We start from the raw sequence: 26,955 nt of genomic DNA, 5'->3' as shown, positions 1-26,955 counted from the left end.
GAAAACGGAAAAGACTAGTAAACTGAGACGGAGAGAGTAGAGAAAACAATTAAAAATCTGAGCAAGCTTACACGGAAAATAACTGAAACAAGCTGGCCAGCACTTCAAATGGTTTTATCTTTACTTAAAAAAATGCTTTTATCTTTTTCTTCTACTTAAAAAATGTAACCCTAGACTATAACTTTTTTGGGTATCAAAAGTTTATATGACCGAAGTGATCTTCGGTTCTGACAAGTATGATTATTTACTTTTCGCATTTCAGATAAAATGAAGTCCAACAACTGTTCCTCGAGAATAGATATGCGCTCCGACAATTATGCACGTCGGCGGCTTATTTTGTAAGTGGGTTACCTGTTGCTATTATGGCTTGGTTCAGGAGATTTATCTTGGCTTGAACTTGCAATCTAATTCTAATATGTTTGGAGAAATATGCACCAAAATAAGACAAGATTTCGTAAAAAAACAGCCGAGATATCGGTTTGATCGTCGTGGTATTTTTTGCATAGCATATTCTGAACAAATTATGTCTTCTTTAGCAAGCTTAGCTGCCACCTTTGAAGCTAGTACACAACCTCAATCTAAAAATATGATCTACCTGAAAACAAGATGCGCAAGTATAAGTTCATTATACTAGACATGCGCACACTATCACACTACTATCAGATCAAGCCACACATTCAAATATCTAAGAGAGCAAGTTCAAGGGTTTGGTTACTTGCACCGGAGGTTGGACGAGGTGGAGGATGAAAATGATAGCTCGTGAAAGAGGAAGAAATAGACTTGTTGTCGCCAAAAACCACAGAAAACGACAACGCTTACTTGTTCGACGACCGGAGAAGAGAGCTCAAACGGAGAAAGCCGGCAATGGAAGGGTTTCGGCATTGAGAATGACCGGCGATGGAAGGGTTTCAGCATAGGTGAGCAAACTTCTCTCGCCCAATTTTAGCCGTAGCGCTCGTATCTCCATGGTCACACGAGTTAATGAAGTCGTATGCCCTCTTTGCACCACCTAGCAAGTTCCGAGCCTAACTCCATGGAAAATGGCTGATTCGAGACCAACCTTCTCCTTCCTACCAAACACCTCTTTTTTTTTAGACGACCAAACACCCTCTTCTTGTTGGATACATTTGCAACGAGATGCAAAATGCAACCCCTTGTGAAGAGATAGCGAAGATGCAAAGTCGAGGTATCGCACTATCAATATCGGCCGTCCATTTCGAATCGAACCTGCGTGACCAACACACCCGGAGCCGCGCAGTTACGCACTTCTCGCCAGTCACCAAGCTCCGGTCCCGTTGCCGGAGAAGATTTGCCGCCGCCGCCGCCGCCGCCACCAGGCTTCAATCGCTCAGTTTCCACTCGCACCCCACAGAACGGACACGGAGCGCGCGGCTGACCGAATCACCACCCCTCCGCCGGCCATCCTCCCACCGCACGCCCGAATGCGCTGCCGCCACTTCCTAAACCCCATCCTCTCCCCTCTCTCCTTCGCAAAACCCCCTTCCCGTCCCCTGGCCTGCCGCGCCGGCGCCGTAGCCCAGCCGCCGGGGCAGCGCCGCGCCGCCCTCGCCGAGCCCGATGTCGGCATCTCCCGCTTCGCCTCCTCGCTCCCCGGCTTCCGCGGCGCGCTCAAGCAGCGCTACTCCGACTTCATCGTCCACGAGGTCGCCCGCGACGGCGCCCTCGTCCGCCTCACCTCCTTCGACCTCCCCGACGAGGTTTCTCTCTTCTCCTTCCCCCCACCACTGCGGTTTTCCGGATTCAGCAGCCGTGTATAGTCTGCTGACATCTCGTTTCTGCTTGGCGCCATTTGCGGACTCGCAGGATGTGGATGCAGAGGAGGAGGCGGACCCCGACCCGGACCTCCCGCATTCGCTGGAGTCCTTCCGGCTGCTCTGCGGCGATGCTGATGCTGACACGCTGAGGGAATTTCTGTCGAGGGTTTCAGAGGACGATAGCACTGTCTCGCCAATCATTCTCTCTCCTGACGCCGATAAGGCTCATCGCTCGGTTGGTTTTATCCTCCCAACATTGTGGTTATACTGTAAACTGGGATGTGAAGTTGTCATACACATTCCACATTTTCCAGGAGGTGCATGACTTTTTCAAGAGGAACTTCAAATTCTTGGCCACGGATACCGTTGAACACAGCGATGGGGTTCAGAGGTGTATTAGGGTGCGATTGAAGTCAGGGCCACGTGGACGGAGGAATTTTCGCGAGAAGGCGAGGAATAGGACGGGCATGCGAAGTTCCCGGCATTCGGGCTGGAGAGATGATAGGCCGTTTGATAGTAGGGTCTCTGTAATCTGGCCTTATCATCTTGGGAAGTACCTCAGGTGATGGTATATGTTCACAACATTTTTAGTTATGACAGCTTAGTATTTATGCATAAGGATGCACATTACGTTGTAATTTATGCCACAGGTTTCATCTCTACAAGGAGAACAAGGACACCCAGGAGGCACTAAGAGTGATAGGAAAAATGTTGGGGCTTCAGGTACATGTTCGCCATTGTTTCATCAAAATTCTAGCGAATTCATACACATACTCGCTAATTACTCGTAACTACATTATCCACAGCCACGGGCATTTGGGTTTGCAGGGACAAAGGATAAACGTGCTATTACAACCCAACAGGTCCTTTATTTCTACATTGATTTATGTTGTGCAACTCATTCAACATTTCAACCTCTTGCATTTCCTTCCATTGTTTTTTTGGACAATGTGAGCCATGATTCAATATAACAAACATGGTTCAAAATGGGAACTGTAATGATTTTTATCAGAAAAAGTTGGTACAAGGAAGAATGAATGCTATAGTTCGAGAAGAAACATATTTTTGATTTTTATTGGATTCATGATTTTTTAATTCTCTTCTCATCAGGTAACACTTTTCAGGGTACATGCCAGTAGGTTGGCTGCTCTAAATAGTAAACTCATTTGCATTAAAGTTGGAGACTTTAAGTAAGTGTTTATGTGTAGTATAATTTATGTGCAACAATTTTAATGTAATTGAGCAAAAGTAATTGACAATTTGGTAATTGATTAACTTGTTATTTTTCTAGTTATGTGAAGGAGGGCCTTGTTCTTGGTCAACTCATGGGAAACCGATTTACGATTATCTTAAGGTGCATCTTCTCCTTGCTATATACTGATGGCACTATACAGAATTGTTATAATGAATTTGTTTGGTCTTCTGCAATATAAATGGTGCACATAGGTTGTCATTATGCTACAGCACAAGTTTGGTGGCTATGCCGCGGCACAATATTATGCTAATTCACAGTGGCTAGAACTTACAAAGAATTTCATAGTTTGGTGTCGTTGTGTAATGTGTACTATGATCTTACATTCCTGTCATGACCTTGTTATTTTTATTTTCAATTACAGAGGGATCGGATAATTCATGCTTAATGTTTATGTTATTTGTCAGGAGTGTGGTGGCAGAATCAGAAGATGTAATTAAGGCAGCTGTTGATGGATTAATAAATAGTGGGTTTATTAATTACTATGGTCTACAGGTACAAGAAACATGTCCTCTTATTTCTTTTGCCTATGCTTCAAACTTTTGGCAGTGTCCTCTGACTTGTAGAACATTATTTGTATCGTTGTTTGCTAGCGTTTTGGTAGTGCTTCAGTACCAAATCATCTTGTTGGTGCTGCTTTGCTTAGAGGAGAGTGGAGAAATGCAGTTAGCTTGATCCTTGATCCAAGGGAAGGAGATATCCTTGAGTAATTTTTGCTGTTCTACAACCAGAAATTTTAATATTTAGTAATTTTATCTTTTGGGGTTAAAATTGTTCGATTTAACTTAGCTGTGTACAGTGTGATGACATGAATGGGGTAAGGGAACATTATAAAGAGCATGGTGATATTGACTCTGCAATTCGGAATTTCCCTCGGCGTCTCGTAGCAGAGAGGGCTATTGTAAGTGTATTCAGTCTTCCTTTTCTTGGATTATATTGTTATATCTGAACATTTTTGTTGTCCTATCACAGCTATTGGCTATCTTTGTAATGATCTAGCTGGTTTTAGTGCTTGTAAAATCTATTTATTCATATCAGGTGAGATTAATGTGTCCCACACAACATTGAATTAGTGATGAGAGATACTTGTGATGTTATGGATCAACAGAAAGCAAGATGATGCCACATATTTGTCTATGCCTATAAGTTAAACTTGGCTCGATTTTAGTACATGTTGTGTAATGGAGAAAACTTACCAACTTATGCTGGATGAGGTTATAAACAAGAAATTCATACGTTGGTGTCTTGATTCAAATAGTATTAATTATTAACTTAAGTTATAACAAGACAGCTTTCTTATCCTCCAATTCATCATCTAATTTGACACTGGAACCTTTAAATCTGTGCTTTGTGTCTTTATCAGCTTCAGCGTTTGAAGAAGTACCCTGGCAACTATCTACAAGCACTGATGGCTATACCTAGACCACTGAGATTGATGTATGTTCTATTGCATGATTTATGTTTTCACTGTGGACCAGTGATGGTAATTCGGGATGCACCATCTATGATGGCTGTAGTATTTTTCTAGAATCCATAATGCCAGAAAAGTAGTTACTTTTGTCTTATTTACCATGAAGACTTAAGTTCTACATATCTACATCTACCTATTAAGCCGTGTTAAAATTTATACAGGTATGTGCATAGTTACCAGAGTTACTTATGGAACCATGCTGCGAGTATGAGAGTTGGAAAGTACGGTTAGTATACTTTCTGCTTCTGATGATTTTGATCTGATTAGATTCATTATTTTGAGACAAGCACTGGAGACTTTCTGTGGTTACTTCAAGAATTATAGTACATTTATTGCGTAGCATACTAATTTAGGAGTTCTACTGAATGAAAATCCGCTCATACATAGAAAACAATTAAATAAATACTAAGTTGCAGGAGAGCACGTTTTTACCAATAATGATTCGGATGGGTGTGACTAGTTTGCTCTTGTTTATGTTCATTCTCACCTTTGGCTTGTTCCAAGGTAACATGGGCATTGCGATATGTTTGAAAGACTTTATTTGCAAGTGTACTGTTGAAAAAAGCAGAGGTGTCAGTGCTATAATCTGGAAAAGAAAAGTTAGGCATGTTTAATTCAATCATATGAAACTATCTTCTACACCCAATATTTTGGTGCACTTTTTGGATGGGAACAGTAGAGCACTACTGAATATATAATATATAAATAGTTTCAATAGTACAAGAGAAAAGATCCATAGGATCCACTCCTGTTATTGCAGGATTTGGAAAGATCTGCAGTATAAATTGCCACAAGAGGAGCAAGCTTCTCTATATCGAACTTGGAGAAATATTTTTTGATCAAGACATGAGAATATCTTACCAATACGGATACAGAAAATCTCGTACAATAAAGAAGATTAGTGATAGTCCTCCTAGTCCTTAGCGACCTCTTATCGGTATTATTTTTTTAATCGACTGTTTTTTTTATCAACTGGCACGGCCTCTGGATTTCATTTAGTAGAAAATGACCAATTAATAAGGAAAACTGGTATTTCATCTTCCAAAATTAGATTTCGAGACAAGCATGTATTTCACATATTTTACCCTAGAAGGCCTTTTGGAACACAATATTTTTGGAATTCACCAAAAAGATCCCCCAACCACTATTTCCCATGTTTACAAACAAATATTTGACATCTTGAACTAATTCCGTGTCATGCACAATATTTATACCTTTGCAAGATTTATGAAAGCTCATTTTAACACAAAATAAACATGAACTTCAAAATAAAATCAATTAAAAGCACTCATTTCCATACAACCTTTTACATGAGTCACCGTACACCCATCTGCATCAATTTTATTAAGCACTCTTATCACGAAGGCTGCATTTGATCTATACGAAGCACAATTATGTGATTTGAACTACATCTAGTATATCTGGGTCTTACAAGACTAGTTTGTATAGATGCAAGTGGTCCATCATTAGGGTACCCTCTACCCTCTTTAGTCCAAAAAAATGAACTCTACTAGTTTGTTGATGCAAGACTCTTCCACTAGATATTTCACCTCTCTCAATCCCTATATAAAACATATAATAAAACTCTTCTTCCAATGCATCCATCCATTTGCAAGATGAACTTATTGTGGTCAAATCAAAGAGATAACGATGAACTCTCAATAATATACAAGCAACAACTATCAGCATACATAACAGCCAATTGCAAATGGTGGGCAAAGCAATGTACATAGAAAGCATGCGGCTTTCTCCTAGAAACATTTTGTTGCATGCCATTTATTTCACCTCTCATGTTTGAAGCTCCATCATATCCTTACTGTCTTAGGTTTAAAATAGACCTTGCAAACAATCCCTTACAGCATAAGTGTCTATTTCAAGGCTAAGATGCCAGGATATGATGGGGCTTCAAACATGAGAGGTGAATTTAATGGCATGAACAAAATATTCGATGTGGAACTCGCATGATTTATATTCCCATTGATTTTCCCTCCATTTGCAATTGGTGGTTTTCTCCGTTGTTAGTTCTTGCTCATGTTTCATAGTTTTCTTGAATATGTCTCCTTGATTGCAACAAGTATATCTTGCAAAAAGATGATTGCATTGGCTGTTTTGGATAGGCTTGATAGTAGTGATATATGTAGTAGAAGATAACTAGTTCTGCTATACCAAAATATACCAGATGGGGTTCACATAACTTTGCTTTATATAGATCCATTGTGGACGCTTTGTTCCATGGAAATTGGCATACCGAGACTTATGTCACCGGTTGTATAGAAAAATAGAGTGTTTTAAATGTAGTTTATGTTGAACCGTATGTTGAAGTGACTGGTATTAAAATGAGCCCATCTTGGGAAGGAAGTATATAAATATTATGTATGGTATGGAATTAGTTCAAGATGTCAAATCTGGGTTGATAACCATGAGTGCATTTTGGTTAGATCCAACAATATACTGATTCCAAAGGCATAATGCAAAATATGGATGATGAAGTACATATTAGTTTGCTCAAGGTTGCAGTACTACCATTCATCTTGATTTCTATCATCCTATGATTGTCAGTGTCATAGTGGACAAGATGTGTGTTGAGATGAATAATCGGTTGTTGTGAAACAACTCAAGGTTACTTCTATGCTTCTTAATTATTCATCTAAAATGTTTTTTCTCCAAGGTCTATATAGAGAAGTTTGCTTGTCTTGCGAAAATTTAAGGTGCAGACTTCTCCAATTATGATCGTGAATAATAAGAGACCAGTTTTAGGCATGTGCTCTTTATAGACATGTGCTCTTTATTTGAGAAGCAAGCTAACTTTCTACTTGTAATGATGAAAATTTGACTCAAAAGATGGTTGAAGTCGATAAACAGTTATCTTTGATATCTTCGTCTCAACGAATGGGTAATCTAGATCATCAATTGTAAATTGTGAAACGAGATCAGTCATCTTGTGAGTAGTTACACGAGATAAACCCCGTACATTCATCGGTTCAACGGTTCCTGATGAATAAGTCATTGTATTCTGGTCTTTGTGGAGCTGCTGCAGCACACACATGTTCCTGTGGACTGCAGCACACACATGGTCCTTTGTGAAGGACAGTTGGTTAGGATAGGATAGCATCCCTGATCCTTAGCATCTCCTTGACTGACTGGCAGTTAGCATCTTTAGACTAGCATATTCTGGCTGGCTAGCAGCTATAAATCTGTAGCACCGTGCCCTCAGTATGGCATGGCATTTGTGTGAGATGTGTGTGAAATAAACCAACGAAAATTGCCCCAACTCTCCTAGTGTCATCCTCTTCTTCATGAAAGTGAGGCTAGAGATACTAACAAGTGGTATCAGAGCAAGGTTGTCTTGCAGCCTGAGCATCTCCTGCTCCTCTCCTTCACAGGGAAGGGAGCAGCCCCAACCAGTAGCCTGGTTACTTACCTCCGTCCGGGTTGTCGAGCAGCAGCTCGTCGGAAGCAGCGCTCAGCCCCCCAGCAGCAAGCCATGTCCGACGGCCACTCTCAGCACACGGCTACCTCCAGCACGCGGCGTCGGCAGGAGGCCGATCGCGCCGCGGCAGAGGAGCGTGAACGAGTGGCCGCGGCAGCCGCTGCGGCGACAACAAGGGCGTCGAGGCTGGCAGCGGCGGAGCTAGCAGCAGCCAGAGCGGAGGCAGCACGTGCGGCGGCGGAGGTCGAGGTGCTGCGCGGCAGCGCCAACGGCTCCGTTTCTGCTGATGGCAGCGCCGACGTAGCGGCGCCACAGGCGGCGCAGCGGGCAGCGCAGTGGGCAGCCGAGCACGCCCGCGCACCTCGGGATGGCGTTCCCAGAGGAGGCGCGCACGGCGGTGGCGGGCCGGGATGACCAAGACCGCGGCCTCTACGGGGTCCGGACGGTGGTCGTGGATGTTGGTCCCGGTGTTGGGTGGCCTACCCTCACCAAAACCAACTACGTCGAGTGGGCCGCGATCATGAAGATCGGGCTCCGTGTGCGGCACATGTGGGAGGTAGTCCACGACGGCGACGTCGACCATCATGAGGATCGACGGGCGCTGGACGCCCTCATCGCTGCAGTCCCGGCCGAGATGCAGTTCTCGCTCTCCCACAAGCAGACTGCCAAGGAGGCTTGGGACGCCATCGCCGCGGCACGCATCGGCAGCGACCGTGCCCGCAAGTCCACATTGCAGGCACTTCGCAAGGAGTGGGAGAACCTGGCCTTCAAGCCAGGTGAGGACGTTGATGACTTTGCTCTCCGTCTTAACACTCTGCTGCGGAAGATGGTGCAGTTCGGCGATGACGCCTACGACGAGGAGAGAGCTGTCGAGAAGCTCTTTCGCTGCGTCCCCGAGAAGTACAAGCAGATGGCTCGCTCGATCGAGTCCCTGCTGGACCTCTCCACCATGACGATAGAGGAGGCGATAGGTCGTCTCAAGGTCGTCGACACCGACGAGCCACAGTCTTCGTCGGGGCCCATCACCACCGGCGGGAAGCTGCTCCTCACTCGGGAACAGTGGGATGCTGGCCACGGTGACAGGCGGCCGCAAGCGCGGCAAGCCACGCAAGGCGCGGAAGGATGGCCAAGCCAAGGCGCAAGGTGATGCCGGCAGAGGCGCTGCCGGCAAGCCCAAGCCGGCAAAGGACGACGCCTGCCACAACTGCGGCAAGCTTGGTCACTGGGCCAACGAGTGCCGACAGCCACGACGTGGCCAGGCCCACGTCGCACAGGCAGGGGAGGAGGAGCCAGCTCTGTTCATGGCGCATGCCAGCATCGAGCTGTCTCCAGCGGCACCGACCGCAGAGGCTCTCCACCGCACCACTCTCCTCCACCTTGACGAGTCTAAAGCACACGCCCTTCTCGGCGATTGCTCCGGCAACGACAAGACTGGCGGGTGGTGCCTCGACACCGGCGCCACCCACCACATGACCGGTCGACGGGAGTTCTTCGCCGAGCTCGACTCCGACGTGCGAGGCTCCGTCAAGTTTGGGGATGCCTCCGCAGTGGAGATCAAGGGCGTCGGCTCCGTCATCTTCGCCGCCAAGACTGGAGAGCACCGGCTGCTCACCGGTGTCTACTACATTCCCGCGCTAAGGAACTCCATCATCAGCCTGGGACAGCTGGATGAGAACGGCTCCCGCGTGCAGAGCGGAGTTCTGCGCATCCGGGATCGCCACCGTCGCTCGCTTGCCAAGGTAACCAGAGGCACAAATCGCCTCTATGTTCTTGATGTGCAGGTGGCACAACCCCTCTGTCTCGCTGCTCGTCGGGAGGACGAGGTGTGGCAGTGGCACGAGCGCTTCGGGCACCTTCACTTCGAGGCCCTGAAGCGGCTTAGTACCACGGAGATGGTGCGAGGCATGCCGTGCCTTGACCATGTGGAGCAGTTCTGCGACGTCTGCGTTTTGACGAAGCAGAGACGACTCTCCTTTCCCCAGCAAGCGAGCTTCAGAGCCAAGGAGAAGCTCGAGCTCGTGCACGGGGACTTGTGTGGCCCGGTGACACCAGCCACACCAGGAGGACGGCGCTACTTCCTGCTGCTTGTCGATGACCTCTCCCGCTACATGTGGGTGGTGCTCCTCGGCAGCAAGGGAGAGGCAGCGGACGCCATCAGGCGCTCGCAAGTTGCTGCGGAGGCGGAGTGCGGCCGCAAGCTGCGCGTGCTGCGTACCGACAACGGCGGCGAATTCACGCCGACCGACTCGCGTCGTACCGCGCCGATGAAGGCATCCGGCGCCACTACTCCGCGCCTTACGGCCCCGCGCGCAGAACGGCGTCGTCGAGCGGCGCAACCGGACGGTTGTGGGGATGGCTCGGGCCCTCCTCAGCGCAGAGAGGTGCCGGCTGTCTTCTGGGGAGAGGCGGTGCTGACGGCCGTCTACATCCTCAACCGCTCGCGTACTAAGGCCCTCGACGGCAGGACGCCGTACGAGGCCTGGCATGGGCGAAAGCCGGCAGTCTCCCACCTGCGGGTCTTTGGCTGCCTCGCATTCGCCAAGGAGCTCGGCCACATCGGCAAGCTCGACGACAGGAGCACTCCGGGAGTGTTCATTGGCTACTCGCAGGGCTCGAAGGCCTACCGCATCCTCGACCCCAAGACACAACGTGTGCGCACGTCGCGTGACGTTGTGTTCGACGAAGGGCGAGGATGGGCATGGGGTAAGGCGGTGGAGGACAGCTCGACTCCGACGTATGACGACTTCATTGTCGAGTACGTCCACTTCGAGGCGGCCGGGGGAATAGGCAGCTCTTCTTCAACAAGCTCGCCTACCTCGGTCCCCAAGTCTCCATCGACCCCGGTGGTTGCTACACCACCACAGCCGGCGTCACCACGTACTCCAGCACCGGCAGTCACTCCTCCGGGCACGTCTACACCAGCTCATGTTGAGCACAGCTCGGTGGAGTTCGCTTCCCCGCTCTCTCACGACGGGGAGCGCATCGACGCGTATCATGGCGGCGAGCCTCTGCGGTACCGTACGATGGAGAACCTTCTCGGCGACCAGCCGGTGCCGGGACAGGTGCCACGCGACTCGGAGGCGCGCGCTGCAGCTTGCGCGTGACGATGGCGAGCCTCAGTCCTTTGCAGAGGCTGAGAGAGACGCAGCATGGCGCGCTGCCATGCAGTTGGAGATGGATGCGGTCGAGAAGAACCGCACCTGGCAGCTTGCTGACCTCACTCGTGGTCACCGTGCGATCACCCTCAAATGGGTGTTCAAGCTGAAGAGGGATGAAGCCGGCGCCATCGTCAAGCACAAGGCTCGCTTGGTGGCACGAGGCTTCTTGCAGCAGGGGGGAGTCGACTTCGACGACGCCTTCGCTCCCGTGGCACGGATGGAGTCCGTGCGACTCCTCCTTGCGCTCGCTGCCCAGGAGGGCTGGCGCGTCCATCACATGGATGTCAAGTCTGCCTTCCTCAATGGCGACCTGAAGGAGGAGGTCTACGTGCAGCAGCCGCCAGGATTTGCGATTCCCGGCCAGGAGGGCAAGGTACTCCGCCTGCGCAAGGCTCTCTATGGCCTGCGGCAGGCACCACGGGCGTGGAATGCCAAGCTGGATTCCACGCTGAAGGCAATGCGCTTTGAGCAAAGCCCGCACGAGGCGGCCGTCTACCGACGGGGGAGTGGAGGAAACACCCTGTTGGTGGGTGTCTATGTCGACGACTTGGTGATCACCGGCATCAAGGATGCAGAGGTGGCAGCGTTCAAGGAAGAGATGAAGGCCACCTTCCAGATGAGTGATCTGGGGCTCCTCTCCTTCTATCTGGGGATCGAGGTGCACCAGGACCACTCCGGGATCACGCTTCGGCAGACCGCCTACACCAAGCGCATCGTTGAGCTAGCTGGGCTCACTGGATGCAACCCAGCCCTCACTCCGATGGAGGAGAGGCTGAAATTGAGCCGCGACAGCACGACGGAGGAAGTGGACGCCACACAATACCGGCGCCTTGTGGGGAGCCTTCGCTACCTCGCCCACACACGACCGGACTTGGCCTTCTCCGTCGGCTACGTTAGTCGTTTCATGGAGCGACCGACGACGGAGCACCTACAGGCTGTGAAGAGGATCATCCGCTACATTGCGGGGACTCTCGACCCTGGCCTCCACTACCTTAGGTGTCCTGGGGCGGCGCACTTCGTCGGGTACAGCGACAGCGACCACGCCGGCGACATCGACACCAGCAAGAGCACGAGCGGGATCCTCGTCTTCCTCGGCAAGTGCCTAGTGAGCTGGCAGTCGATCAAGCAGCAGGTGGTGGCCATGTCCAGCTGTGAGGTTGAGTACATAGCAGCCTCCACCGCTTGCACTCAGGCGCTCTGGCTCGCTCGACTGCTTGGTGATCTCCTTGGTCGGGACACTAGACCAGTGCAGCTCTTGGTGGACAGCAAGTCTGCTCTGACCCTGGCAAAGAACCCCGTTTTTCATGAACGGAGCAAGCACATCCGGTTGAGGTATCACTTCATCCGGGACTGCTTGGCGGAAGGAAGCATCAAGGCAAGCTACGTCAACACCACGGACCAGCTCGCGGATCTGCTCACCAAGCCTCTTGGGAGGGTCAAGTTCCTCGAGCTCTGCTCCCGGATCGGGATGGCTCAGCGCTCCCGCAAGACGGCGTACAAGACTTAGGGGGAGAATGATGAATAAGTCATTGTATTCTGGTCTTTGTGGAGCTGCTGCAGCACACACATGTTCCTGTGGACTGCAGCACACACATGGTCCTTTGTGAAGGACAGTTGGTTAGGATAGGATAGCATCCCTGATCCTTGACTGCTTTTAGAGGCATCAAGGACTGGCAGTTAGCATCTCCTTGACTGACTGACAGTTAGCATCTTTAGACTAGCATATTCTGGCTGGCTAGCAGCTATAAATCTGTAGCACCGTGCCCTCAGTATGGCATGGCATTTGTGTGAGATGTGTGTGAAATAAACCAACGAAAATTGCCCCAACTCTCCTAGTGTCATCCTCTTCTTCATGAAAGTGAGGCTAGAGATACTAACAGTTCCAAGCCATGGAAACTTGGAAAAGATATTCACCTAGGCGTTATTAACATATTGTATTAGTATGTTCCATGATTTTGAATGTGAATACGTGTAGAAGAGGAAGGGTATCTAACCTTGAGGCAGCTAGCAGCTGCACAGTGCTTTCTTAGGGTTTCTTAAAGACTAGCCTGAACTTATATACTATCCCATGTCACTTGGGCTAATGGGTCTGCTAGATAGGATGCAACTCATATACTGTTTAGCACTCCCCCTCAAGATGGGTGATAGATATCTATCATCCTCATCTTGTCACAAGCTCGATCACACTCCTTGACAGCCAAACCTTTTGTTAGGCAATGACAATTTGCTGCCTTGTGCTCACATAATTGATGTTGATAATTCCAGCATCTAGCTTCTCTTTAATGAAGAATCTTTCAATCTCAGTGTGGTTTGTCCTATCATGTTGGACTGGATTGTTTGCTATGCAGTACGTTCAAGTGTCCAACCTTTAAGATCTTCAACTCAGTCAGAAGGTTTCTTACCATAGCATCTCACTTAATCCTAGAGACATTGCTCTATACTCCGCTTCTGCAGTTGATCTCCAACCTGTTGGAATTGCAATGAACTAGAGAGATGCTACGAATGCCTTGTCGAAGGGGACAAAGCTTCATATGATACATAGTTACTGATGTTGTGTACCAAGCCATATCTATCAATTTCTTTCAAGGTAGCTGCTCTTGTCCCCTTCCTTAAAGCAATAGGCAAATCCAACGATTCCATTGTATTGTCAGCTGACCTTTCTTCAGGCAAATCAGCCTCAACAACCGGTAACTCCCCTTGCCGTTGCTCCCCTGTTCTTCTGCATGGTGCTCCCCTGTTTTTCTATCCTTGGTTTGCGTGAGTACACATAAAGATTCTGCTCTTCATTTGGCTTTGGCCGACTTCTAGCATGTGACAATTGTGGTACAATGAGTGGTATAGACCCAACAATCGGAGGTTGTTGAGGTTGTTGTTGTCCATGAGGAGAGCTGCTGCTTGCACTGCTGTTACTTGCACTCTCCTCCTCTTGACCAACAATATGTAGTGTCTGGTCAAGCCCTTCAAATATACTCCCTCCGTATCGTAGCTTAAGGCGTAAAAATCTGAGCGCGTTTATTGAGAGGTGAGGTAGCGATCCTAGGAGAGAAAGAATCGGTCACCTTCCCCTTTTACCCCTGCATGCAAACATTTAATTCTCCTTAATCAACTGCCTCATCACGATCTTCTTCTTGCTCCATCCACAAACGGGAGGCCCTTGTGCAGCACCATGTCAACGCCGCCGACGCTGGCAACACAATGAACTGCAATCCCTCATGCTCGTCCAACGGGAACGCTGGCGCCGACGCCAGGAAGGCCGCGATGCTCGTCCAGAAGTGCGCAAACGCTGCGGAATTCGTCCATAACGGGATGGCCGTTGTGCATGCCATGCTGGACGTCGCGCACGCCCAAGTCCACGGGATGGTCGCTGCGGTCGCCCACCAATGCGGGAAGGCTGCCGCACTCACCCACATCACCACTCTAGGTAGGTGCTTGCTCCTCCGTCAACGCCATGAACGCATCTGCTCACACCATAGAGGCCACCTCCCGCACCTTCCTCCTCCGCACCCGATTCAACTTCTCCTTGACGCCGTGGTTGAAGTTCAAATCATCTTGCTTAGCCATGGAGAAGGGGAAACACCCCTAGAAGAAGATGAACGAGGGAAGGAGATGGATTGCTGCGGCGGGAGCCATTCTTTTTGCTACCAGACAAGCATTGCGCAGTAAAGGATGTAGTACTCGAAAATCGAAGCAACGACGGTGCTAGGAAGAGAAGAGACGGAGCAAAGGGGTATTCCCGAAAAATCAGCAATAGTATCGTACTGACCAAGACCCACGCCTTAAGCTATGAGGAAAAAACGATTTTTTTTTACGCCCTAAGCTGTGAGACGTAGGAGTAGAACTCAAATCTGTTCTTTCACCATAAAAGGGATTAGATTCCCAGAAAGTAACATCAAGACTTACAAATGTGTGCCGCTCAGAGGGGCTCCAACATTTATATCCTCGCTGTCTAGAAGGAATGCAGGATAGCCAATGAAGACGCACTTAATATCTCTAGGGTCAAGTTTTGTCACTTGTTCTCTCGTAGCAATAATGCACAAGGAGATTTCATATCTTGTATTCTTGAGGGTATGCGATTGATAAGAAACGTAGCAGCCACCACTCCAGAGGAATTGTGGGATATTCATGGTATACATCAATGATCGAGCCACTCCATTTTGAGGTGGAGCATTTTGACATGATGTTTGATGTAGAATACCATGATTAGATAGGAACCTGCCAAACATCTTATTGATATATTCTGTCCATAATGATCTGAGCATTTGGACCTCCACCTTGAACTGGGTTTTAACATACGCATATAAATTCTGGAAGCAAGGCACTTCATCCTTATGCTTCATAAGGTACACCCAAGTCATTCGAGAATCGAGAATAACAGTCAATGAATGTCACAAAATACTTCATCCCACTAATAGAGGAAATAAGATATGTCCACACATCAGAATGCACAAGCATAAATGGGGATATACTTGTGAGCCCCTTACTCACATAGGTGGTTCTAGGATGTTTAGCATACTCACATGCTTCACACTTAAGATTGTTCTTATCAACTTCACTCATTACATTTGGAAAGACTTTACCCATTTTATAAAAAAACAACATGTCTCATTCTACAATGATGCATCATAGCAATTTTCTCCTTCTCTTGTAGTGCTGCAACTAGTGCTGAACCTCCTAGCTTGCATGATTCATCACGGTCCAGATACCAAAGACCTACGCCTGGTTCCAATCTTCCTTCCACTCAGCCTCTCCTGTATAAAGAATATGTACAACGATTACACGACAGTCTATTTGATCAACCAGTGCCCTTAGAGAGTAAATTCATAGGAAATGCAGGTACATGTAGGATTGATGATAGCTTAATATTTCTTGTACACTAAACTACTCCACTTCCTTTGATTGGTTGAGCAGTTTGAATTGCACTACCAACAACATGTTTGGAGGCTCCAAAGTCTAGTATCCATTTTGAATTTGATCTATGCGTAGCTATAAAGGCACTTTCAGTCTTGCCTTCATCCGAGTAGACAATGTGGGCAAAGTGCCCCAAACTTGCATTTACTTGGTGCTCTCCCATCTTCACTTCACTCTGGCTTGAACTGGACTGTCCTTTCCCTTCATCCATGGCTGACATGTTTACTCTAGCACTCACTTGATACTTGGAATACCTTACATTTTTGCCTCTAACTCCCTTGAAATTTCCTCGGCCATGTCTTGGAGCAAGAAAATTATGACTTAGATGCCCTTTTATTCCACAATTGTGGATATCAGTTGTCTCCTACCTATTTGACACATAATAAGCTCTCCACTTTCTCCATTTGTTTCAGCCTAGTTTCTTCTTGTGCCATGGCTGCAAATGGCCTATTCCAGTGTAGGCAACTGAGGAAGATGAATCAGTGTAGTCCTCCTGCCCTCAAATGCAAGATTCAGTCCCTTCAAAAATTTCACCACCTATCTGTCCTCAATCCACTTCTTCTCTGCTAATGAGGCAGCACCAAGGGGGCAAAGTGACACGTCTCATTCTCCCACATATGTCATCATTGATTTTTCACCTTGACTCAAATCGTGTATTATGTCTTCAATCCGAGAGACCAGCATGACATCTCCCTTGCCCGAATACATTTTGACAGGCATCCCATACCTTTGTTGATGTGGAAAGAGCTTCCACACAACAGGTGTCAAAGAATTCACTAGCCAAGTGAGAACTAGTGAATTTGTAGCGTTCCATATCTTCCACTTCTGTCCCTCCTTGTCGTCCCTCCTTGTCTTCAGGCTCAAGAACCTTTGCTAACACGTACCCTTCCATCGACTTCGTCCTCAGAATCAACATTTCCCTCCTGGACCAATTCAGATAGCTTCCAACACCATCCAACTTGATCTCATTTGGCATGAGCTCAAGCTTATACTGCAACTCACCATGTGGGGCTGCCTGCCTTGCCTTCCCCAGAAGTAGCAGAAGATGCCCCATCTGCTATCTTCGCAGCCAGCAAGTTGGCCAGCTTGTCAAGCACCTTGGCCATGGCCAGATCCTCGCCATCTCCAATCATAGCAACACAACTTCACAAGCACCACTGCCTTCAATCTCCTTCGGATCTACTGCCACCTGCACGAGATCTCACGTCATCCCATGCTTGCCCCTCAGAGAAGCCACAACGGGAGCACCATCATTGTCGCCTTGGTTGTCACCGGCGCCACCACCACCGTCCTCGGTGGCTATGATACGAGGAAGGGTGGCTAACCTTGAGGCAGCTAGCAGCTGTTGTGTTCTTTCTTAGTGTTCCTTAAAGACCAGCCTCAACTTATATACTATCCTAGGTCACTTGGGCTAATGGGCCACATGTGCCAGAATAGGTAGACAGACTGCTAGATAGGATGCACCCATATACTGTCGAACAATATGTTTTCTCTTTCACGAACATGAATTGCTAATCTTTTTTTTTCATTTTCTTTTCATCTTGTAAAGTCTCTTTTGGGTGTGTGATTTGGAAGCTGGATATGTTGACTTCCATTGGTGAATTTTACTATTCGCTAATAGTTGTCGTAACTAGTATCTCATTTTATTTTTTTGTTTATAAACATCTATTAGTGTTTTATGTCATGTTTGACTATAAAACTATTTGTGGATTTGTCGTTCTGAAAATTTAGTTATAACCGTTGACCAAAGGGGGATGGATCCCTCCCTTGGTTGTATGATATTAGGTAGAAGATGTGACCTCCTCCAGCAGCGGATTTACGCGCTGGATAGCACCCCGTTTTTAATTCGGTCCCCCTTGGGACTCGAACCCGCGTGTGCTGGCTGCGCACTCGCTGGCCTTGCCACTTAGCTAGGACTCAGTTCTCCAAAATTTAGTTCTAGTTACATGGCATGTAGCCAACTATCCGATTACGGTTCTCAAATGTTTTCGTCAGTTTGCGGTTTTTTACATTCTTCACATTTATCCTAGATCTGCCAGCAGATGCAGCAATTCATCCCAAAACTGATTATTGCAAAGCACACAAGCCACTTCTCCACAAGTCCACATTGATTTTTTTTGGCATGTTTAAGGACCATTTATGTTTTTTTTGCACTAATACTTATTCAAGGTGTTGAGACTCTGCTTTCGTTTTTCAAGGGTACCCTTTACTCTTCTTTCAGTTGTCTTTGTATGCTAATGGGTATACATCACAGGTTTTTCAGGAGTCATTGAAGGTGACTTGGTTTACAGAAAAGAATGCCCTTTTGGAGAAGGATCGGTAACGGGTGCTTCAAACGATGATAATACTAACACATCTGAAATGGACATATCTACTGAAACACTCCTGGAAGAAACAATCCAGTCTGTCAAGGTTTACTATAGACAATCAATCTAAAGCGTATTTACACACAAACGGTGTGAAACTTGTGCATGAGAGCTTCTGTTTGTGGAATTCCCTTTCATACACTCTTGTTGTAGATAGCTGATTCTGAAGATTTATTGAAGGCGGTGTACACGCTTGAGGATGTTGTCCTTCCTTTGCCTGGGTGATGAGCACTTGCTGTATGTTTTTTATTAATACATTTAATTGCTGAAGTTTTATGTTTACTTTTTCAATGTGCAGTTCCGAAACATTGTTTCCTCGGAATGAAGTTTCTGGGATTTACCATGAAATAGCTAACAAGGTAATGCTAGTTTTTCTCTGGATTTGATTGAATAACCATGCCTGTAAGCTTCTTGTTTTTTTCTACCTAACTACTAACTATAGGGTGTAGATGTATAATATGGGGTTTCCTTTTTTTCGTAATATTTTAATAGCTACTCATGTGCTATGTATACCTTATACTCCCTCCGATGTCAGATTAGTACAGTAGGTGATAATTTCTGATTTGGTTTTCCATTTTACAAGGCGCATGCTTCTACCGGAACAACTACTAATTTATGTCCTCCCATTATACGCTCCTTCTCTTTTCTTGGAAACATGCAGAGTCCGTGGCGGTGCTACATGCAAAATTTTGGGTCGGTGAGGTCAATCACAGCTTTGGCAAGACTCTTTTACCTTCTTCGGATCTTATACAATAATCTCTAGATGTTTAAGACATTACGATACATTGACATCACAGCTCAGCTCTCAGGTCCTAGCACTGCTACTGTCAGAGTGAAGTTGTCAACCAATCATGCTATTAGCTACTAGGGTCCACCCTTTATACCCTCCTTTGCTTGGCTCGGAAACCTGCCAAGTGAAGTTGTCAACCACTCACGCTATTAGCTAGCATTCAGCTTTCTGTTTTGGCAATAAATTCAGATGCATTCCACAGCTCTTGCTTTTTAACTGAAATCTGTAGGGGAGGCCCTGACAGTAAATTATATGTATAAACGCAAGATATTACAAGAGAGGTGGGAGGGGATGTACAAAGGGCGTAGCCTGAAGATTACAAACTGTCTAGCCAGGCAACAAGGGCAAACATAAGGTCCTCCATTCTGTAAGAAAGAAGAAAAGGCTCTCTTTTAAAATAGAAGGACCAAGAGCTAAATCTAGGATTTACATTGTCAAAAAATTTGGGCATCCTCTGCTTCCAAATGGTCCAGGCAGCAGTAGAGAAGACCTCAGGGTTTTTCAAAGGATGATCTAAAGCATGTTGATAAGGTCCTGACTAACATCCAGCCGAACATTGATCGAAAGCCAGCAGCGCTTGCTAAAAGAGCAATCACAGGCTGCAGCGATCACCGTCATCAATCCAGAAAATTTTCTTTCAGTATATTTCCATCGCGGCCTTTGTTAGTTTGGACCCATCTTAATCTTTGTGTCGAACACAAATATACCTAATAATTTGAAATCTTAGGAATATTATCTATCTGGTTTTGTGGATACTCTTTGTATACATGCTAGAAGTAGTGGTCTTAAGCAATTTCTTATGTTGGGATTTATGAAGTTGTTTTTTCCGTGAGTTATAAAAAACTTGGCATACTTGTGGAGCGCAAACCTATATTAGTCAGACTGGAAAAAAGATAATATATGCATTTTCTTATTAGATGTGTATTTAATGTCTATTTTGGTTTTTGTGTCTCAGGATGGTATCAGCTTGACAGAGAGCATCCACGGTGTCGAGTAAGTTTGTTTGTTCCTATATATGCATGTTACTTTGTGAAGCAGATTTAAAGCTTTGTATGGGTATTATGGTCACAACAGGCCTCTAGAAAATGGGCATTTGTAACACATCCAATGAAAACAAGGGTTTAAATACTACATTTGGTCACAAAAATTGCATATTTGGGGCAACTACTGTGTTACCCTATTCATATTCATGCAATTGTTGATCTTTTTATTTTAACATTCAACTCTGCATACTAACTGTTGTGCTGGGTGACACAATTGCCAACTCTAAGGGAATTCTCAATTACAAGCATAAAAGGAGGTTACCGCCGTGTAATGCAACGACCTGTTGATTGTGACTGGTATGTGCAACTTAAAGAAAATCGTAATGTTTCGTTCAGTCAATTGCTTTGTTTATGTTTGGGTTTGTTTAACTTTTACCTATTTGCTGTACAGTGACTTCTATATGTTCAATGCAGTTGTTTGTCCCTTTGTAGGATATTTGATGGTTTTCAGTTAAATCGTTTCCTAATGGCTGCAGGGACCTCATGACTTACACGGATGACAAAATACAATTAGTGGAAACCGATTTAGATGTTCTATCCAAAGCCAAGCCATCGGAAGCAAACAAACTATTATCTACTGGGACATCATATGAAGATTCATTGAAAACCTCTGGAGCAACCATCCTAGCAGAGACCAAATCTATTGGCTGCTCAGATCTGTTACCAGAGCTTGCTGTAAAACTAACTTTTACTCTACCAGCATCATCTTATGCTACAATGGCTATCAGAGAGTTGACGAAGACTTCAACTTCGGTATTTTCCTAATTCCCAGACCATTTATTTGGTTTGATTTAAATATTTTTATTTCGCTTTGCTTCTGCAACATTTTATTCTTTTAGTTCTTTAATTGGCACTGGACATTACAGGGCATTTCATCTAAATGCTGTTCAAGTGAGTTAGTATTTGTCATTTTGCCTGTGCTGTTATTGATTTACAACTAATGGCTGCTTAAGTTACATTTGTATATGCGTCAATGAATGAATGGAAAACTTAGCTGAGTTATAACTGTTGGTGTTATTTACCGACTTCATTACTCTTTTTATATCTGGCATTTCTCTTGTTAATAAACTTTGCTGGATCAGTGTGGAGCTCATAATTTTTTACGGTTGCACTCAGGTTGATTATCAGAAAGCATTGAACTCCTGAACCTACAGCTATGTGCATTACTTGCGAAAGCTGATCTCTAATGTTGAACGTGTGGAAGTTGCGGGCATAAGTTACATCAGTAAACACTGCTCTGGTAAGTATTTTTCTCTAGGTCAATATATTTGCTACCGCATTTGGTGTTTTGGACTGTAGTAATTTTTGGCAAATAAACTCTAGTAACCGGATGCTTCTTTGTGCTTGCAGTGATAAACTTCCATAATGTTCTGGATTCTACGCCTTGACTTCTGTAGCATTTCTGCATGTCATTAAGAGGAACATTGAGAACTGAGTTCTAGCTCAGTGCGCAGCCAGCCCACCCGGGTTCGAATTCCCATCCGCGGTAATTTCGCAGGAGGGGCGAATAAACCGGGTTATCATCCATCCGCGTCCATCCGCGGAGAGAGACTCATTCTACCTAACAATGTATAGCCAAGGGAGGGATCATTCCCCCGTTGGTCAACGTAATTAAGAGGAACATGCATTAAGAGGAACATGCGATCAGCTACTGTGAAAAAAACGACAAATATATAATAGGATGCCTCACCGAGTAGTATAGGCAGTTTACCCCCGAAAAGAAAAGAAGAGCTACTAACAGTTTTGTATAAGCTATCAGGGATGTTGCACATCAGCAGTGGCAAAGTGCACACGGCACATCCGGATCCTGACTATCCCCATAGGATCCATCTCTGTGGAACCTTTTTGATAAAGTAAATTTTTCTTAAAAATTCAGCACAAAATAAACCCTATCTTAAAAACAATTCTCAAAAAATTCCAAAATTGTGTGAATATATTTATTTAGAGTTCTTCTAGATAGTAAAATTGTCATTTGAAAAGGCAAAAAAGAGCTCATTATTTCTTCAAACATCTGTTTTTATATGCAGATCACATGTGAAGAGAATTTTGATGCAGATATGGAGGTACATACTACTAGACAATATGCATTTACAGAATTTTTGGAAACCCGAAATCTTTTAAAATGAGAACACTTGCTACCAGCGTTGGTACATTTGCGGCATTCTTCAAAGAAAATCTCAACTGGAAGTCTTTCTTCTCCCCCATTGCTCTCGCCCCCTCCCTCACCTTCTAGAGTCCACCAGGTGTTGGGCCGGTCGGCCCCTCCTCTCTCCTCTCCGGCGGTGGCCAGCGGCGAGACGGGCGAAGGCCCCCTCCCTGTACAGTAGAAGCAGTAGTTTAGCATAGGTCTAGTTGCAGGTTTGCGTTTTTGGCTCTATGCTAGTCTAGAGTGCTCCGCCGGTGCTTGTGGGCCCGAGTCCGGCGACTTCTGGTGGTGATTTGTTTTCTCGTGGTGCTCCAATGGTTGGAGATGGAGGTGAGGAAGGGTTGCGCCGCCGGCATCTCCTTCAATAAGGCTTTGGTTCATGGTGGCGGTCTGGATCGGTGTGGTGGCGTTTGATGTCGTCATCTTCTTCGTTGGCGTGGTGCTGACAGGAAGATGAAGCACGTTGATGCTGCTGCCGATGTATCTAGGTCGTTGCGGGGAAGATCTTTGCTGCAACTTGGAGATCTCCACACGGTGGCCTTGGGTCGCCGGATCTTTGGCCGGAAAGGCGGCCTCTCCAGGCGCCGTTGAAGGCGCTAGTTCAACCTCCTGTTTGGAGGCCCTTCGCTGGATACTCGCCGGAGTTCAACGCACTTGCTGCCCCAAGTGATCCCGTCCCCGGTGGCGGCGAGGGTGGCCGGCGATGGAGTCCATGTTTTAGTGGTGGAGAGAAAGGACCCAATCACTTTTCTTTTCAGATTTTTAGGGTTCTTTCTGTAAATTTAGGGGACTGGGTTTGTACTTTTATTTCTTTGCTGGAGTCCTCTGTAATCTGTACCCCCACCTTCGTTAGTAGTTGCAGCTAGGTCCTTCGGGCATATTCCCTTGTTAAAAAAAAAACTTGCTACCAGCGTTGTATCGGTAAAGGGGTAGTTTGTAATGTAGTTTTGAGAGGCAGGGCTGATTTTCATTAAGAAAAACCTCTAGACACCCCGAGTCTCGACTCTCGAGCTCTGCTGCGTTTCGTCGTCCTCTTCGTGTCACGCCACGGTACGCACGTATGCCACGTATATCTACGGCCACGTTGGGACTTGGGAGGTGTTGGTCTGTTGGAGTACCACCAGCCGTGCGCGCATGGACGCGAAAGATGTGAAACTGTAACAGGCAGCGACACGTATCTCCCCTCCAACAGGCGTGTCCGCTTGGAGCGGTGGCCACGTACGCCCCCTCTCTATCCTCGGAGCTTTCCCGGCCGCCGCCCCAGCGAAGCGTACGTGCCAGGATTTCTCGCAGGCAGCAACACCGGCCGGCCCCAGTCTTAAAAGCTGCTCCGGGATCACGATCTCTGCGCACTGCTCCTGAAGTCAGTCTTAGTTCCATTCTTGGCATTCTGCCTTCTCCTCTGATCTTCACCGTGAGGAAGAAAGACTGTCCTATACGTGATCGGCGTCGGCGGCGTGTGTGTAGTGTGCTAGGTGCTGAACGATATCGACCGGCTGGCCGGGCATGGGGCGTGGCGACGCATTCGTGCACGACGCCGCGGACACGCTGCGGCGGTGGGTGCGGGAAGCCGGTGGGTGCTTGGTGGTGGACGGCGCCATGGGCACGGAGCTGGAGGCGCACGGCGCGGACCTGCAGGACGAGCTCTGGAGCGCCAGGTGCCTCGTCTCCGCCCCTCACCTCATCCGCAAGGTCCATCTGGACTACCTAGAGGCCGGCGCCAACATCATAACCACGGCGTCCTACCAGGTGAGTAGGTGACATGCATGCCCAGGCTGCGCACGGCGCCCTTCTTTTCTTGTCAAAGCAACCCTAGCACGGTGACTGACCAGCAACCCTGTGCCCGTCCGGTGTACGTGCGTGGCATGGCAGGCGACGCTGCAGGGGTTCCAGTCGCGCGGCCTGTCGAGGGAGCAGAGCGAGGAGCTGCTGCGGCGGAGCGTCCAGATAGCGCAGGAGGCGCGCGCCATCTTCCTCGAAGGCCGGTCCAAAGGCCCCTACGCCGCGCGCGAGAACAACGACGGCTCCACAGAGCGGCGCCGGCCCGTGCTGGTGGCGGCCTCCGTCGGGAGCTACGGGGCATACCTCGCGGATGGCTCCGAGTACAGGTGCGTAACTGATTCGGGTTCATCATCTGCAGACTGCAGCCTTTGCTCTACTAGCCTACTTAATCAACGTGTGTGTATATGTAGCGGGGACTACGGCAGATCGGTGACCAAGGAAGCGCTGAAGAAGTTCCACCGGAGGCGGCTGCAGGCGCTGGCGGACGCAGGACCGGACCTCATCGCCTTCGAGACCATCCCGAACAAGCTGGAGGCGCAGGCCTACTGCGAGCTCCTGGAGGAGAACGACATACGGATCCCCGCCTGGTTCTCCTTCACCTCCAAGGACGGGGCCAGCGCGGCCAGCGGGGACCCCATCACCGACTGCGCCGCCGTCGCCGACTCCTGCAGCAGGGTCGCCGCCGTCGGGGTCAACTGCACCGCTCCCAGGCTGATCAATGGACTGCTCCTCGCCATCAGAAAGGTACACAGATCATATCTTGCACACAGCTAGTTCACATGTACTCCTGTCAGTTCCAAGCTTTGGACTTGATTGGGAGTACGTACGTACGTGTATGTACTGCTTTGCTGCAGGTGACGAGCAAACCGGTGGTGGTGTACCCAAACACGGGGGAGACGTACGTGGCCGAGACCAAAGAGTGGGTGGTGAGTGCTCTAGCCACACATCTGCATACGCAAGTTCTTCGATCGATCTGGTTTTGCGATGCATAACCGCCAGTTGTGGTGTGTTGCAGGCCTCCGCTGCGGGCGGTGCGTCGGCAACGGACTTCGTGTCGTGCGTGGGCAAGTGGAGGCAGGCGGGCGCGTCGGTCGTGGGAGGTTGCTGCAGGACGAGCCCGGCGACGGTGAGTGCCATCGCGCGGGCGCTGCGAGACGCCGATGGTACTGCCGATATCGACGAATACGACGATTTCCCAGCTGTGGCCGTGCTCTAATATATGGTGGTTCTGGGGTCAAATCTTCTTTCTTTTTCGCCCGAGGCGTAGCGTACAGGTGTATGTACAGTAGTAGCAACCTAGGTGTAGCGACGGGAAGGACTGCGATCGATCGAATCGAGGGACGGTTTGTTGTGTCTTCCTTGATTGATAAATCGCCGTGAACAAGATGCAGCACCTCCTTATAGGAGGGCTCTGAATAAGCACTGCGGTATCAATGGCTAGCTTCCGCGTCTAATGTTTCTTTGTGGCTGCTGTTCTGTCTGTCGGTTGCTTTACATATCACTGATTCTGATTTAAATCGTCTTCTCTACTCCGTAGAGATGCAGCTGGATCCGTAAGTAGTGATCTAGTTCAAAATTTTGAGTTCAAATTTGCACTAAAAATCACAATATGAACTAGTACAAATGAATTGCACTAGAAATCACACTCTTTTGTATATGCCCTGTCATCCAAGTATGCAAATGTACACATTACAGATTGATTGAGGAAGAAAGACAGACGTTTTTTTTTGAACACAAGGGCCTAACAGACGAATTTAGTCATCTGTAAGAACTCCATTAATTTGGCCTCTGTTTCACATGTACCAAGAACTACGAACACTAACAATTTTGTTGAAGAGATGGTTGCATACTTGTATTGTAGTAGAACTCACGTACAAAACTGCAAATGGAGAGATGGTTGCATACTTGTATTGTAGTAGAACTCTCATACAAAATTGCAAATGAAGGCCAAGCTACATGTAGCTTTTCATTTTTTTTAAATTGAAATGGAAGTTATATTCTGAAGTTCTAAAAAACCTGATAAATTATTTTAGATGTAGCCAATGACTTATGCTACAAAAGTGCAATATAATTCTTTGTATTCTAGCTACATAAAAATGATAAAATCTGACAAGCACTATTCACTATACTTAGATCCACGTATTTATTATTTATGTGTAACTTAAAATATAATGAATTACACGGTTTGTAGATTTTATCATTGGCTACACCTGGGATTTCTTTTCAGATTTTCTAGAAACTTATAAATATAATTTCTAAATTTTGAAAATGAAGAGTTAAATTTAGCTCGGTCTCTATTTATCTACTATCACCTCTCTGTAGCTTATTGTAGTAGAACTCTCATAGAAAACTGGTTGCATACTTGTATTTTAGTAGATCTCTCATACAAAGTTGTAAATAGAGGCCGAGTTATATGTAGCTCTTTGTTATTTTAAAATATCAAAATTTATATTTTGAAGTTTTAAAAAACCTAATAAATTTTTTAGATGTAGCCAATGATGTATGCTAAACGTACAATAAAAATTCTTTGTATTCTAGCTACCGACAAAATCTGATAAGTTCTATAATTTTACATGCGCACTATTTACTATACTTAGATCTATCCATTTGTTATTTTTGTGTATCCTAAAATATAACGAATTTCACTTTTGTAGATTTTATCATTGGCTACACCTAAAATTTCTTTTTAGAATTTTTTTAAACTTACAAATATAAATATTAAACAGAAGGCCCTCGGTCCAGCTTTATAAATAAAGTGACGAACTCACATCAAAGTTAGATACAACTCATACACCCAACAAGGCAGTCTGGTCCCCCTCAGATGTGGGCATGTG

The 26,955-nt window shown here is 46.8% G+C and overlaps 2 protein-coding genes across 2 annotated transcripts; both read left to right on the top strand.

The window, feature by feature from the left end:
• The first annotated feature begins 1,358 nt into the window (after positions 1-1,358).
• LOC124661873 (pseudouridylate synthase 7 homolog) lies at positions 1,359-21,618 on the top strand. Its single transcript, XM_047199763.1, has 20 exons — positions 1,359-1,718; positions 1,825-2,010; positions 2,090-2,337; positions 2,426-2,498; positions 2,582-2,638; positions 2,886-2,965; positions 3,067-3,129; positions 3,435-3,522; positions 3,621-3,723; positions 3,825-3,928; positions 4,391-4,464; positions 4,660-4,724; positions 18,249-18,406; positions 18,514-18,581; positions 18,659-18,719; positions 20,106-20,143; positions 20,422-20,490; positions 20,670-20,946; positions 21,310-21,433; positions 21,544-21,618. Exons 1-19 carry the CDS (start codon positions 1,443-1,445, stop codon positions 21,337-21,339), a joined length of 2,118 nt encoding a protein of 705 aa, XP_047055719.1. The 5' UTR covers positions 1,359-1,442; the 3' UTR covers positions 21,340-21,433; positions 21,544-21,618.
• Positions 21,619-23,845: 2,227 nt separating this feature from the next.
• Positions 23,846-25,337, top strand: LOC124668437 (homocysteine S-methyltransferase 4-like). The gene is made up of 5 exons (XM_047205580.1): positions 23,846-24,088; positions 24,212-24,447; positions 24,532-24,865; positions 24,976-25,059; positions 25,137-25,337. The coding sequence occupies exons 1-5, from the start codon at positions 23,846-23,848 to the stop codon at positions 25,335-25,337; spliced, it is 1,098 nt and encodes a 365-aa protein (XP_047061536.1).
• Positions 25,338-26,955: the final 1,618 nt, after the last annotated feature.

Source organism: Lolium rigidum, chromosome 6 (assembly GCF_022539505.1).
Source record: "Lolium rigidum isolate FL_2022 chromosome 6, APGP_CSIRO_Lrig_0.1, whole genome shotgun sequence".
NCBI lineage: Eukaryota > Viridiplantae > Streptophyta > Magnoliopsida > Poales > Poaceae > Lolium > Lolium rigidum.
The sequence above is the reverse complement of the archived record's forward strand: the minus strand, read 5'-3'. Positions and strand labels throughout refer to the sequence as shown.

Excerpts from the sequence above, each read along its gene's own strand:
- LOC124661873 (XM_047199763.1), top strand. The coding sequence starts at position 1,443 with ATGCGCTGCCGCCACTTCCTAAACCCCATCCTCTCCCCTCTCTCCTTC. Across the intron at positions 2,011-2,089 it reads CCGATAAGGCTCATCGCTCG|GAGGTGCATGACTTTTTCAA; the intron begins GTTGGTTTTATC and ends CACATTTTCCAG. Across the intron at positions 4,725-18,248 it reads TATGAGAGTTGGAAAGTACG|GTTTTTCAGGAGTCATTGAA; the intron begins GTTAGTATACTT and ends TATACATCACAG.
- LOC124668437 (XM_047205580.1), top strand. The coding sequence starts at position 23,846 with ATGGGGCGTGGCGACGCATTCGTGCACGACGCCGCGGACACGCTGCGG. Across the intron at positions 24,089-24,211 it reads TAACCACGGCGTCCTACCAG|GCGACGCTGCAGGGGTTCCA; the intron begins GTGAGTAGGTGA and ends GTGGCATGGCAG. Across the intron at positions 25,060-25,136 it reads AGTGGGTGGTGAGTGCTCTA|GCCTCCGCTGCGGGCGGTGC; the intron begins GCCACACATCTG and ends GGTGTGTTGCAG.